Source organism: Eptatretus burgeri, chromosome 5, assembly GCF_056783735.1.
Source record: "Eptatretus burgeri isolate ZD-2024b chromosome 5, Ebu_testis_v1, whole genome shotgun sequence".
NCBI lineage: Eukaryota > Metazoa > Chordata > Myxini > Myxiniformes > Myxinidae > Eptatretus > Eptatretus burgeri.
This window is the reverse complement of record NC_140965.1, coordinates 69,978,284-69,992,169: the sequence shown is the minus strand read 5'-3', so window position 1 is coordinate 69,992,169 and position 13,886 is coordinate 69,978,284. Positions and strand designations below refer to the sequence as shown.

The 13,886-nt window shown below is 47.2% G+C and overlaps 1 protein-coding gene across 5 annotated transcripts in view; it reads right to left on the bottom strand.

The window, feature by feature from the left end:
* Positions 1-13,886, bottom strand: part of LOC147026660 (pre-B-cell leukemia transcription factor 1-like) — a 261,795-nt gene that overhangs the window by 245,841 nt on the left and 2,068 nt on the right. For all 5 annotated transcript variants that reach the window (XM_085882339.1, XM_085882337.1, XM_085882340.1 and 2 more), the window contains exon 2: positions 10,212-10,285. In XM_085882339.1, the coding sequence (XP_085738465.1) occupies positions 10,212-10,285 (74 nt within the window). The remainder of the gene's footprint in view (positions 1-10,211; positions 10,286-13,886) is intronic.

Below are 13,886 nucleotides of genomic sequence, written 5' to 3'. Positions count from 1 at the left end.
CGTGAGTGTGATGGGAGAATTGTTCCAAGCACATCCTGTTGGTTTATTTGCGATTCTGTGACGAGAAGGGTTTTTTTGAGTTTCCCCAGGAGTTTGTTTGTGAGTGTGACAGGTAAAATGGTAAAACGTGGTTGCAGTAGCTTTATTCTTTGAGAAAAGGCACTTCAGATCATGTGCATGCTCACTCAATTTAGAGAACATGCTCACTGACAAACATACTCTCACCATGGCCCTTCCACCAGAGTTTTTGACCAAATACAAGTTTCATAATTTTCACAGCCATTACGTTCATTTTAGGCAAAGGTACTCCAAATGCAAAGTATACATTCAGCAAAAGACTAAATGTGTTGCAATCACATTTTTAAGGTGGTGTTTGAAGGTTCTATTAAAACAAGTAACACTACTCATTTCAAACCTCCATTTTAATCAAACAGCTCGATTTACAAGGTGATCATCTAGCATTGCAGTGGTTACAAGCTTTCAATCAGGACGGTAAAGTGAGCAGCGATTAAAACCCTAAAAAGGTAAACATAAATATACATTCCTCAAGTTTTAACTCGATCTTGGGTAGCAGGTGCGATCCACACCTGAGCTTGAGCGTCAAGAGGAGACGAAGGCGCAACGGCGGTGGGGATTTTTATTTTATTTTTATTTGCGGCGAATCTGCGGGCACATTGTGATCTGCACACAAAAGGCCTCAGGCTGGGCTTTGCAAGGTTGTGGGCACAAATAAAATCATAAATTGCAAAGGTACTCTTCTGAACTGTCATTGTAATTTTGAGAGTGCCTTTGGCAGGCTGCAAGCGAGAGTAGAGCCAGGGATTAATGTAGCATCCCAGCTCCCTTACTTGCCTTTTTTTTTTTACACCGTTTCCCAACCCCCCCCTCCTTCCCCCCAAATTATGTGTATAAGCGAGTTTTCCCAAAATGGCACAAGGGAGAGCGTGACCTTGGTCAAGCATTTACAGATGCTGTCATTTCCTTTCTTTGATTAATCCTGTCTTACTACTACCACTTGCTTTCAAGATTCATCTGTTTTGATTCTTAAATCACTATAGACATGCATTTCTTTTCTCTCACCACCATTGCTCACTTCCCTGCACTGGTTCAAATAATAAATAAATAAATAAATAAATAAATAAATAAATAAATACTACTCCAAAGCACATTTTAAATGGTCATCATATAAATATTCCTTTTGGCACGACTTTGTGATTGCTATTGATATATCAGTTAAGGGGAACCATCGTCCAACTTGATTGAAATGTGCAGATGACATTAATAACAACACCACCGACCTTAAATCAGGAAACAATATCTGCCTAAATAAATACAACAACACTCAATCATAAAGTTCAACAACTGGAATACATTCTATACCCCACAGTCAAACATGATGCAAACATGAAAATCTTGAGTTCCAGAGAGTTTTAAAAACACACTTAATGAAGGAATAGAATCTCACCAAGTACTACATAAATGGTTAAATCACACAAAAGAAGCCTATGGGGTGAAACAGCTGTTTAACCGTCGATTCTAACGATGGCAATGTCTATTGTGGTATTCTCTGCACTTAAGAACCGATTCAATTGATGTAATATAACATTCACTCAGGGTATGGTGGATATTAATTCAATGTTATAGAAGATACTTATTAAAACCAACATCCCACACAGACACAGTTGATATCAGCATGGCATTATCAGTAGTCCAACGGACTGGGGGGGGGGGTGTCATGTAAGGAGGAAAGAGCCCACCCAACTCGACTATTCAACATCCGATAACCAATTCTGATTGTGATGTACCATACTCTGTTACAGAGCGTCGGTGCTGCCCAAGCAGTTTATTGGAATGCATTATGCTGAGTGGTTTGCCATCACCTTCCCAGCAGTAGTTAGGGCAGGAACTTGGAATTTGTTCATGGAGTAACCAATAGCTCACCTACTTTTTGCAATGAACACCGTGAGGTCTTTAACGTCCACCAACTAATGCTGGCAGACGGGATTCCCGTTTAACATCTATCGGAGGGACGGCACACACAGTCATGAATCACCCTGCCTGCGAAATACCAGGATGACAGTTTTTATTGCCAGGTCAGGATTCATACCCAGTCTAGACAGCTTACAGAAGTGAGTGCTCGTACCTCTAAAGCCATCCTGCCAGCCCCAATGAACCAATATGGAAGCAAAAATAATTTTAAAAGCATAAATCCATTATTGGGAAAAGGCTAACCCATGAGCGCTTACTTTTGGTAAAGTGCAAACACAGGGCACTTTATATTACAAGAGAGGTTACACAAAAACCTTGAGATGTTCAATGCAATACAAGAAAAGATGAAACAGCAAATCAAATTTATACAAGTAGGAAATAATAGCAATAGATCAGTGGACAAGGTTTGAATGTGGAAGGGGGAAAAAAAAGGAGAGAGGGATATTGAACACATTAAAAGATGTTCTGTGAAAAGGTTTATAACTAAGAAAGTGTTAAAAACAAAAAATAGGGAATCAAATACTTTGGTCAGAGGTAATACGATGGCCCTCATAACTGGGATGAGTGCGCAGCTTTAGAAGGGTATGCTTATTCAGTGTGTGTGTGTCGTCATTTTCGATCAGTTCACTTGTTTCTCCCAATTTTATGTTTTTAAAAATAAAAATAGAAATAAAAACAAAGTGGGCTTCGCCTTTTGACACCAGAAAAAAAAAAACATCAAAAATACGCTGGTTCCGAGTCCTCTTTCTTTTCCTTTTACTCAGTGTTTGATACCAGAGAGTAGGGCAACAATGTAATAGGTGTGGTGGGCCACACAGTCAATTCTACGTGGCTTGGTCAAACCGGTCTAAGAAAGCGATACAAGAATTGGCTAAGACATCCCAAACAAAATTAGTTTAACCAAGAATGATAGAAAAATACATTTACATACATGTGTTTTTACCAATTGAGCACAAAACACACCAAAAAATTTATAACAATAATAAATAAATAAATAAACTGTTGACGAGTCTTCGGCTGTTGCATCACATTTTTTTTAATGCTCCTCGTACGTCAAGATTTCGCTCGTACTGGGTCATCCATGTCTTTTTAATTGCCCTATTGAATATAATAGTGTGTGTGTGTGTGTGTGTGTGTGTGTGTGTGTGTGTGTGTGTGTGTGTGTGTGTGTGTGTGTGTGTGTGTGTGTGTGTGTGTGTGTGTGTGTGTGTGTGTGTGTGTGTGTGTGTGTGTGTGTGTGTGTGTGTGCGCGCGCGCGATCCTCCTACAGTTCTGGGGGCACGCTGATGCATTATGATGAGCAATGCAATACTTGTATTAATTTAATACCACAACACAAACCAACTTCACGAGCATAATAACTGGAAACAAACCTAACAAATGGATCAGAGAATGGCCAATGCCAGCAGGGGTAAAAGGACAGACCACACTGTGTGTAGATTATGCAAAATTGCTAATTCAAATGCAGCTACAGTGGCCTGCAAAAGTTTTCATCCCCTCCAATGTTTTCACATTTTGATACCACCTGAGTTTATTTCATGATGCTTTCAAATCAAACTTAATATATAGTCTTCACAAACTACTCCTAAGTGATAAAGCTAAAAAAAAATTCAGATAAAATGTGAATAAGTTATATTAACAGAGAAAAAACAGATTCTCAGTTGCATAAGTATTCAAACCCTTTCCCTAATTAACCCCACATCACTTCAGGAGCAAATTATTTCTTCAAAATGTTACAAACGAAGTGTAATAGGTTTCACCTGTATGTAATCAGTGGTTTAACTTAAAAATGAAGCTCCCCCATTTATCTAAGGAGTTCTAAGGTGCAACTCACTTGGTCAACCAACAAAGAAAACATGAAGACCAAGGAGCTTTCCAAAGAAGTCAGACATAAAGTGGTAGAGAAACACCATTCAGGAGAGGGTTATAAAAAGATTTCAGTCACTCATTATCCCTTCGAGGATGATGATATCCATAATTAAGAAGTGGAAGATGTATCATACCACCCAGACTCTACCCAGATCAGGTCACCCATCCAAACAGGAAACTGGTTCAGGACGTCACCGTAAATCTAACAATGACTTTAAAGATCTGCGAGGCTCTATGTCTGAGATGGAGGTCAGTGTTCATGAATCCACAATATCCCAATCCCTTCACAAACTTGGTCTCGATGGACAGGAGGCAAGAAAGTAGCCATTACTGAAAAAAAGACATCTAAAAGCTCGTATGGAGTTTGAGAAAAAGCATCTTAATGATACTGCAGGCATGTGAAGAAAAGTTTTGTGGTCAGACAAGACAAAAATTTGATCAAATTGTTATGTCTGGCTCAAACCTAGCACTGCACATCATCCCGTCAACACCATCCCTAATGTCAGGCATGGTGGTGGCAGCATCATGTTATGGGCCTGCTTTTTTTTTAATCAGCAGTGACTGTCAAGCTTGTCAGGATCGAAGGAACAATGGATGGTACAAAATACAAGAGAATCCTTGATGAAAACCTGCTTGAGTCAGCCACAAATCCAAAACTGGGAAGGAGATTCACATTTCAGGACAATGATCCGAAGCACAAAGCTAAAGCCACACTGGAGTGGCTGAATAAGAAAATAAATGTTATTGAGTGGCCCAGTCAAAGTCCTGACTTGAACCCAATTGAACATTTATGGTAAGACTTGAAGATTGCAGTCCATCGATGATCCCCATCAAACTTGGCAGAACTAGAGCAATTTTCACTTGAAGAATGGGAAAATATTTCACCATCTCACTATGTAAAGCCGGTAGAGACCAACACAAAAACTCTCGTAGCAGTCATTGCTGAAAAAGGTGCTTCCATCAAGTACTGACCGAAGGGGCTGAATACTTTTGATTTGTATGTTTTTTGCAAGTATTTTCTGACATGTAACCTCAAACAATAATAAGTGTTCGGTTTGATCTGTTCAGTGATGAATAAAAAAAAAGTTCATTTGGAAAAATTGTTTCTACATAATCCTAATTCATAATCCTCACGATAATTCACAGAATCCTTACTAATGTTTGTTTGTCGTGCTACTCCTCCGACAGTTCTGGGGACAGATTACATCCAGATTTGCTACATAGGATCAGCATGACCCGATTAGTGTATCAGGGTGTTTTTATCTTTCCTCTGGTCTTGCCGGGGAGAGAGGGGGGTGGGACACAAATGATTTGTGTAAATGTGTATCATGTAGCGCCGCTCAAGTTGGGAGAGGGTATTACAAGTCCCCACCCTATATAGTACAGTGTTCCTGTCCCCAAGTTTTCCAGTGCAGTAAGGTGTTTCGACTTGCGCAGTGAGAGGTATTTTAGAGTGGTATTTTGAGTTACACGTTTCAATAAGGATAATAACACAACCGCCATGGCCGCTCCCACAGGGAGCGGGTGCTTCTAGTTCATCTAAATGTGGCATTATTGGAAGGGGGTGAATACTTTTGCAGGCCACTGTGTATTCCAATTACCATTGCAAGAACCATGTGTGAGCACGAGTTGCTGTTACCACGCAAAGATTCATGAAAATGGAGAGCAAGCAGTATTGGGACACAAAGAGGATTGTGAATGAAGCAGGATCACGTCCTCATGAGTCAGTTTGCCACTCAGATTTGCCTCCCCAGCTGAGAACAATGCACTTAACATACGTCAGCATCCGTTGTGGCACAGCCCAGCAAAGAGGATCTTTCCATCCACTCTACATGCCTGCTTCCCCACCCCTAATCCTTCCTCCCACCCACCAACCATTTTTCCTAAAGTACCTCTGTCACACATTCCAGTCCGTTCACGAACAGTTCAGATTCCCTGGAACGTTTAGCGTCAAACATAGCTTACACAGGAGCATTCAATGTGCTTCACGTTTTATGTGGTTTGAATTGATGACTCAAGGCTGAGCTGATATCAAAATGGCAAATACAAAACCGTCATAATTTAAACAGGTAAGATGATGACAAGAAGAATGATGTCCAGAAACAGTGACAGAATAAGGTGGGTTTAGATTTGTAGGGTGTAGTAGAAGTCACAAGCACAAAGATTTAGACACTGGTGGCAGCTATAAAAATATATAAAATAATAAAAACAACTCTTCTCAAATTGCTTTCTCACTTTGGGTTTTGTTTCATATTATGTCTGGAATGGTTAAATATTTATATGCCTGTTAAGAATGTTAAACATTTATCAAATTGTTTAACGTTTAAATGGCCATTTGTGGAGGAGATGATTCCGAGACATCGTGTTTTTACATCGCTTGCTAAGCCATGTCTTTGAGGTTTCTGGAAACATGCTTTCTTCCTTGTGTTGAGCCAAGCGGCAAGTGAAGGAACCCCATCCCCAGTTGAAACTGAGATCGCCGTTTCACAAACTGAAGGAACTCCATCCCCAGTTCAAGATTTCACAAACTGAAGAAGCTGTGCACAGCCGGCCAGCAGTCACCTGGAGCGGTACCACCACCTATCCGTTGGCTCTGTTGCAAGCTCTAGGAGCAGGCTGCCAGATGAAGAGGTGGGGGTGGGAGGTTTGTGGGGTTTTTGGGGTTCTTCCTACCTTACAGGTTGCATTCTTGGTTCTGCAGTGCCTGCTAAAGAGTACCGTTCAATTCGGTGTTCCCACAGGCTTGCCAACAGAAACCTCGAGACCCAAACCTGGGTATAGCACCCTGGGAAGCAGCCTCATCATCTCAGGTCCCCCTTTCTTCCAGTTTGTGACCAGAGTCGCACAGAGCACAGGATGCCGAGAGGCCCTTCTGAGGCCACTACTTTGCACTGATGGTGATATCTGAAATGTTCTTTGTTTGTCTGCAAAGTTTTCTGTTGCCCCTCACCCAATGCTTTATTTTACTGTTGGCCAATCGTCTGAGGAATTCCTATTCTTATCACATTTTCCCCATCTTCTTTCTTCACTTTTCCACCCCAGAGGTCCCTCTTCGTTTTCTGGCTCAACCATCCGACTGTATTGTTAATTTAAAATTTCAATAAGAACACCCCATCCTCATTTCAAACAAAAATTGAGGGCTCCAAAGTGATGTAGCCCCCATCCTTAGTTCAAACACAGATTGAGATTTCAGGAGTGAAGGAACCCAATTCCCAGTTCAAACCGAGATCGCCATTTCACGAACTGAAGGAACTGTGTGCACAGCCGGCAGGTAGGCTGTTGACAGTCGCCCAGGGCAGTACCACCACCTGTTCCTTCGGGGCCTTGAGTGGAAAATTGGTTTTGCTGCAAGCTCTTGGAGCAGACTGCCAGATAAGGGGTATGGGTTTTGGTGGGATTTTTTTTTTCTGCCTTATGAGTTGCGTTCCTGGTTCTGTAGTGCATGCTAGAGAGTAGTGTTGGAGTTAGTGTCCCCACAGGCTTGAAGTCTGAACCCTGATGTAGCACCTTGACAAGCTGCCTGATCATGTGGCGCAAAATTTTGTGTCCCTTCTCTACCAGTTTGTGATGGGAGCTGGTTTTTCAAATTGCTGTTCAAAATTAATGACAACATGTTCGCATCATTTTTTTCTCTACTGATGCATCATCACCTCCCAATGGTCTAGGTTGGAGGTGGGAGAACTGGCTCCTCCCACCTTGACCATTGGGAGGTGATAACGCATCAGTAGAGAACGTCCAATCAGAATTGACTTTGTTGATAGGTGTCTATTCGACTGTTCTTCATCATTTTTTCTCTTCAACTCCACCATAACTTCCAGGATGAACTTTTGAAAGTGACTGACCTGGTTATATCTTATTTCCCTAACTTTAGTGGTTATAGTCACAAGGTTTGTGGAAATCCACAAATAACAAGTTGGAAGTCACAAAAACTACAACTATGCCAAACTAAACTTTAAACAATTCCATCCACGCTGATCATACAATAACGTTGTGAAACGCTAACTATCCATGCTGATCATGGGCTGGCAGGATAACCGAGAAGTATGCATACTCACCTCAGGTGTCTAGCCTGGGTTCGAATCTTGACCCAGCAATAAACTCTCATCCTGGTGTTTCGCAGGCAGGGTGATAAATCAGTGTGTGCGCCATCCCTCAGATGGAGTTAAACTGGGTCCCGTCTGCAGTATTCGTTAGTTAAATTGCAGTGTCCTCAGCGAAGAGGAGGTCGGCTATCACCGGCACCCTGAACAAATTACAAGTCCCTGCCCTACCAGGATGCATTGTATCAGTGGATGCCTCCCAGCAAGAACTCGTGCTGATCCGCAGCAATGCGCTGAATATGAAAGAGGACAATATGCTGATCACAACGATGTGAAACACTGACCATCCATGCTGACCATCAAAGCGTGAAACTGAATAATCTGCGCTGATCAAACACACTACCTGTGCTGATCATAAGGGTGTTAACATACAACTCAAACCAATACCGAGCAGATTACAGTTGCCAGAGAAATGTGAATCAGGAAAGAGCCTTTCACGGAAACAGCGGCCTCTGCGTGGTTCAGGCATGAGATCAGTCTGTGCACTGCACGGGGAGGGTGCGCTTGTTATACCAAGAATAAAGTGCAGTTATGAGGACAGGGTGAGGGAGCGAGAATCCTGACACTTACAGTGTAGAGAACAGGACAGCACAGCAGCCAAAAGGTTACCGTGGCAAAAATAATGGGCAAAGAGAGAGGAAGGGAGAGAGAGAGGGAGAGAGAATGATGGGGGTATGGAGGGGGTCATGAGAGGAAAGCAAAGGGGTTGTGGGCAGGACATAGCAAACTGTGAACCATACACTCGGTACTTTGGCTCAAATTCGAAAACATTCCCGTGCTCCACAAGGCATCACGTCGGACACGGATACCAGGTACACACCCCCGCACCTTCCCTATTGCAAAAGGATCACTACCATACCCCTCCCCACGCGCTCCCTCCCTTCCTCCCTCCCTCGATCTCACCCTCCCCCACAACACAAAACTGCTTCACCACAGAATGCAATACGAGTTGAGAGACCGTGGAGTTGTGAGCTTTGGGTAAAACAAAGTCAGGAGCAGAACTATGGTTATTGAACACCTGAAAATGTGGACAATTCAGAGTGGTTCCCACTTCATGGCGGCGTCCGCCGTGACATACCAGCAGGAAGTATCAGGAGGGACACGAGATGCAAGACATTAGTCTCCACTTTGTAACATTTAATATCCTCAAATAATGTTTAAAATATCACCGAAACGTTTTCTATTAGGTAAAATGACAAACGTTAAGTTCAATGAATCACTTTGTTATGAAAAACAAACTTATATCTTCTTCTCTTTCTTTCGGCTGCTCCCGTTAGGGGTCGCCACAGCGTATCATCCATTATGATCCGCATAGTGATTTGGCACAGGTTTTACGCCAGATGCCCTTCCTGACGCAACCCCGGTCGCCTCTTACGACACAGGGATATGGTACACCTATTCTAACCGGGGCATACACCGGGCCCAGTACACTGGTACTCACTTCGCCGACCTCGAAAGGATGACAGGCTGAGTCAACCTCCTGGTGTGTATTAATTCAAGCAGCCAACGGAGCTTGAACGCAGGACCTTTTGGATCCCAAGCCGCTACCCTAACCACTATGCCAACACCAGGCTATCTAAAAACAAACTTAAATGATAATCTCAATTACTAAAATGTGTCCACAGGTGCCATATATGCACCATCAGAAGATAATAATGATCATAATAATATTATTATTTTAACAAGCATCCACTAAGACTGCTGCACTCCCATCCACCTTAGAGTGCATGTTGTCGGAGCCCACCACATCCAACAGCACAGACCGACATTATGATCCGGAGCCGTTACTTTCCTGCCCAAGGCTACGTCATATTCAATCAGGGGCCGCAGGGTTGAGCGAGTTCCGACATCGATAGAACACTTAACTGGATATCATGCTCTGCTCAGTGAGAGTACTTCTGCAGCAGATTTGTTCTCACCATGTACGACTCACCACACACCATCACAAATACCAAACACATATTGAACTCTCGCTCTGCGTCACTGTTCCGCAGCTCGCGGTTCCGACTCGTAATATTTTTGATTTGTACGGACTGTGCCGCTCTCTGCACATGGGCACACACACCGTTCTGCTCTGTGCACACAGGAACGCACACCGTGCCGCTCCCTGCACAAGGGAACGCAATCGGAGTTTTAAAGCAGGAGAATATGCGAGAAACAGGCGTACAAAACGCTGGTGAGCAACCACACGGTGGTCCAAACAAATGGGCGGACAGAGCCGTGTACCCAACAGGCGCACCCGTACCCACTCACCTGTTTTCTCCTTAATCTCGCAGAGAACGCTGAACAGGGCAGGTTTCATCCGATGGCAATTGAGCGCGTGCTTTCTGGAAGGTAATCAAACAGTAAAGGTGACCGATTACATTGGAAGTACCACACTCAATCCGACATCGCATAAATGCACAGCAAATTAAAGGATGAACCCAGGTGCCGACGATTGGGGCAACATGAAGCTTTGTGACAAATGGACACTGGGCATGGACCGCACAATCTAATGCACCGAGCACAGACACCTCACAAAGCTTCAACGGATGAACAGATGAAGGACACATCATGGAGCTCCAACGGACAAAGAACGGACACCTTAGGGTCCTCTAACGGACGAAGCGCAGACACATTATATAATGGTTAGATCGTCCGCTCCAAGTCTGGGAGGTTGGCGGTTCCAACCCTGCTCTCCTGCGGTCATGCCAAAGACTTTTAAAATGGTACGTGCTGCTTCCTTGCATGGTGCTCAGGCTCAACATTTTTTATTTTTTTTAGGATACAGCACAAAGAACCACTAGTTGGCAACCACTACACAGACTTGATGGGCCTCATAGTCTCCTCCTGCACTGAAGTTCCTTGTAAGGTTGCTCACATCAAACCAATGCATGAACATGGACACATGATCGAGTTCTAACGGAGCTTAAATGGAAGAAGGATGGACACCTCATAGAAAGAGCATGGACATTTCACAAAGCACTAATGGAATAAGCACGGATACGGCTTACAAAAAAGTACAGATGCAGCTTACGGAAAAAGCACGAACACCTCACTGAAAGACCAGAAACACTTCACTGACGGACGCAGCACGGATTATGGCTTCCAGGAAAAGCACGAACACCTCAGTGAAAGAGAACGGAGACTTCACGGAGCTCTGGCAAACGAAGCACGCACACCTAACAAAAACAGCATGCACAATTCACGAAGCTCTCAGAATATGCACGGATATGGCTTGCAGGAAAAGCAGGGACGCCTCACCGAGCTCTTACGGACCAGGCACGGACGCCTCACCGAGCTCTTACGGACCAGGCACGGACGCCTCGCCGAGCTCTTACGGACCAGGCACGGACGCCTCGCCGAGCTCTTACGGACCAGGCACGGACGCCTCACCGAGCTCTTACGGACCAGGCACGGACGCCTCACCGAGCTCTTACGGACCAGGCACGGACGCCTCGCCGAGCTCTTACGGACCAGGCACGGACGCCTCGCCGAGCTCTTACGGACCAGGCACGGACGCCTCACCGAGCTCTTACGGACCAGGCACGGACGCCTCGCCGAGCTCTTACGGACCAGGCACGGACGCCTCACCGAGCTCTTACGGACCAGGCACAGACGCCTCGCCGAGCTCTTACGGACCAGGCACGGACGCCTCGCCGAGCTTTTACGGACCAGGCACGGACGCCTCACCGAGCTCTTACGGACCAGGCACGGACGCCTCGCCGAGCTCTTACGGACCAGGCACGGACGCCTCGCCGAGCTCTTACGGACCAGGCACGGACGCCTCACCGAGCTCTTACGGACCAGGCACGGACGCCTCACCGAGCTCTTACGGACCAGGCACGGACGCCTCGCCGAGCTCTTACGGACCAGGCACGGACGCCTCGCCGAGCTCTTACGGACCAGGCACGGACGCCTCACCGAGCTCTTACGGACCAGGCACGGACGCCTCGCCGAGCTCTTACGGACCAGGCACGGACGCCTCACCGAGCTCTTACGGACCAGGCACAGACGCCTCGCCGAGCTCTTACGGACCAGGCACGGACGCCTCGCCGAGCTTTTACGGACCAGGCACGGACGCCTCACCGAGCTCTTACGGACCAGGCACGGACGCCTCGCCGAGCTCTTACGGACCAGGCACGGACGCCTCGCCGAGCTTTTACGGACCAGGCACGGACGCCTCGCCGAGCTTTTACGGACCAGGCACGGACTCCTAGCCGAGCTTTTGCGGACCAGGCACGGACGCCTCACCGAGCTCCTACGGACCAGGCACGGACGCCTCGCCGAGCTTTTACGGACCAGGCACGGACGCCTCGCCGAGCTTTTACGAACCAGGCACGGACGCCTAGCCGAGCTTTTGCGGACCAGGCACGGACGCCTCGCCCAGCTCTTGCGGACCAGGCACAGACGCCTCGCCGAGCTCTTACGGACCAGGCACGGACGCCTCGCTGAGCTCTTACGGACGCCTCGCTGAGCTCTTACGGACCAGGCACGGACGCCTCGCAGAGCTCTTACGGACCAGGCACGGACGCCTCGCCGAGCTCTTACGGACCTGCCATGGACCCCTCTCTGAACTCTTACGCATCAGGCACGGACGCCTCGCCGAGCTCTTACGGACCTGGCACGGGCTCCTCGCCTAGCTCTTACGGACCTGGCACGGGCTCCTCGCCTAGCTCTTACGGACCTGGCACGGGCGCCTCGCCTTGCTCATACGGACCTGGCACGGACGCCTCGCCTAGCTCTTACGGACCTGGCACGGGCGCCTCGCCTTGCTCTTACGGACCTGGCACGGACGCCTCGCCGAGCTCTTACGGACCTGGCACGGACGCCTCGCCGAGCTCTTACGGACCTGGCACGGACGCCTCGCCGAACTCTTACGGACCAGATATGGATGCCTCGCCGAGCGCTTACGGACCTGGCACAGACACCTCGCAGAGCTCTTACGGACCAGGCACGGACCCCACGCCAAACTCTTACGGACCAGGCACGGACGCCTCGCCGAGCTCTTTAGACCAGGCACGGACGCCTCGCCGAGCTTTTGCGGATCAAGCATGGACATCTCGTCGAGCTCTTACGGACCAGGCACGGAAGCCACGCCGAGCTCTTACGGCCGCCTCGCCGTGCTCTTACGGACGCCTTGTCGAGCTCTTACGGATTAAGCACGGACGCCTTGTCGAGCTCTTATGGATTAAGCACGGACGCCTTGTCGAGCTCTTACTGACTAAGCACGGACGCCTTGTCGAGCTCTTACTGACCAAGCACAGACACCTTGTCGAGCTCTTACTGACCAAGCACGGACACCTTGTCGAGCTCTTACGGATTAAGCACGGACGCCTTGTCGAGCTCTTACGGACCAAGCACAGATGCCTTGTCGAGCTCTTACGGACCAAGCACAGATGCCTTGTCGAGCTCTTACGGACCAAGCACAGATGCCTTGTCGAGCTCTTACGGACCAAGCACAGACGCCTTGTCGAGCTCTTTCGGACTAAGCACGACACCTCACGGAAAGAGCATTGACTCCATGGACACCTCACGGAACTCCAATTGAGTCACCATTTAGTCCGTGCCGAGCCAATATGGTTATGATATACTCCACGATCTGTTTGCTGTGGGATAAAACCTGAGTCGCGGGATTCGCACATCGGTTGCGGATAGATGAATGGGAGAGGCCATGGACATGGCCTCTAACTACCTTGACACATGGAGACTCGGCTGCATACCTTCCACGGACGAACCGGAGATTGCCCTCGAAATTTGAACAGAGTGCGAAACTGAAAGATTGGCTCCAGAACGAAGCGAAACCCCGCGGACGTGGACCAGCGAAACCCCGCGGATGTGGACCAGCGAAACCCCGCGGACGTGGACCAGCGAAACCCGGTGGACGTGGACCAGCGAAACCCCGTGGACGTGGACCAGCGAAACCCCGTGGACGTGGACCAGCGAAAC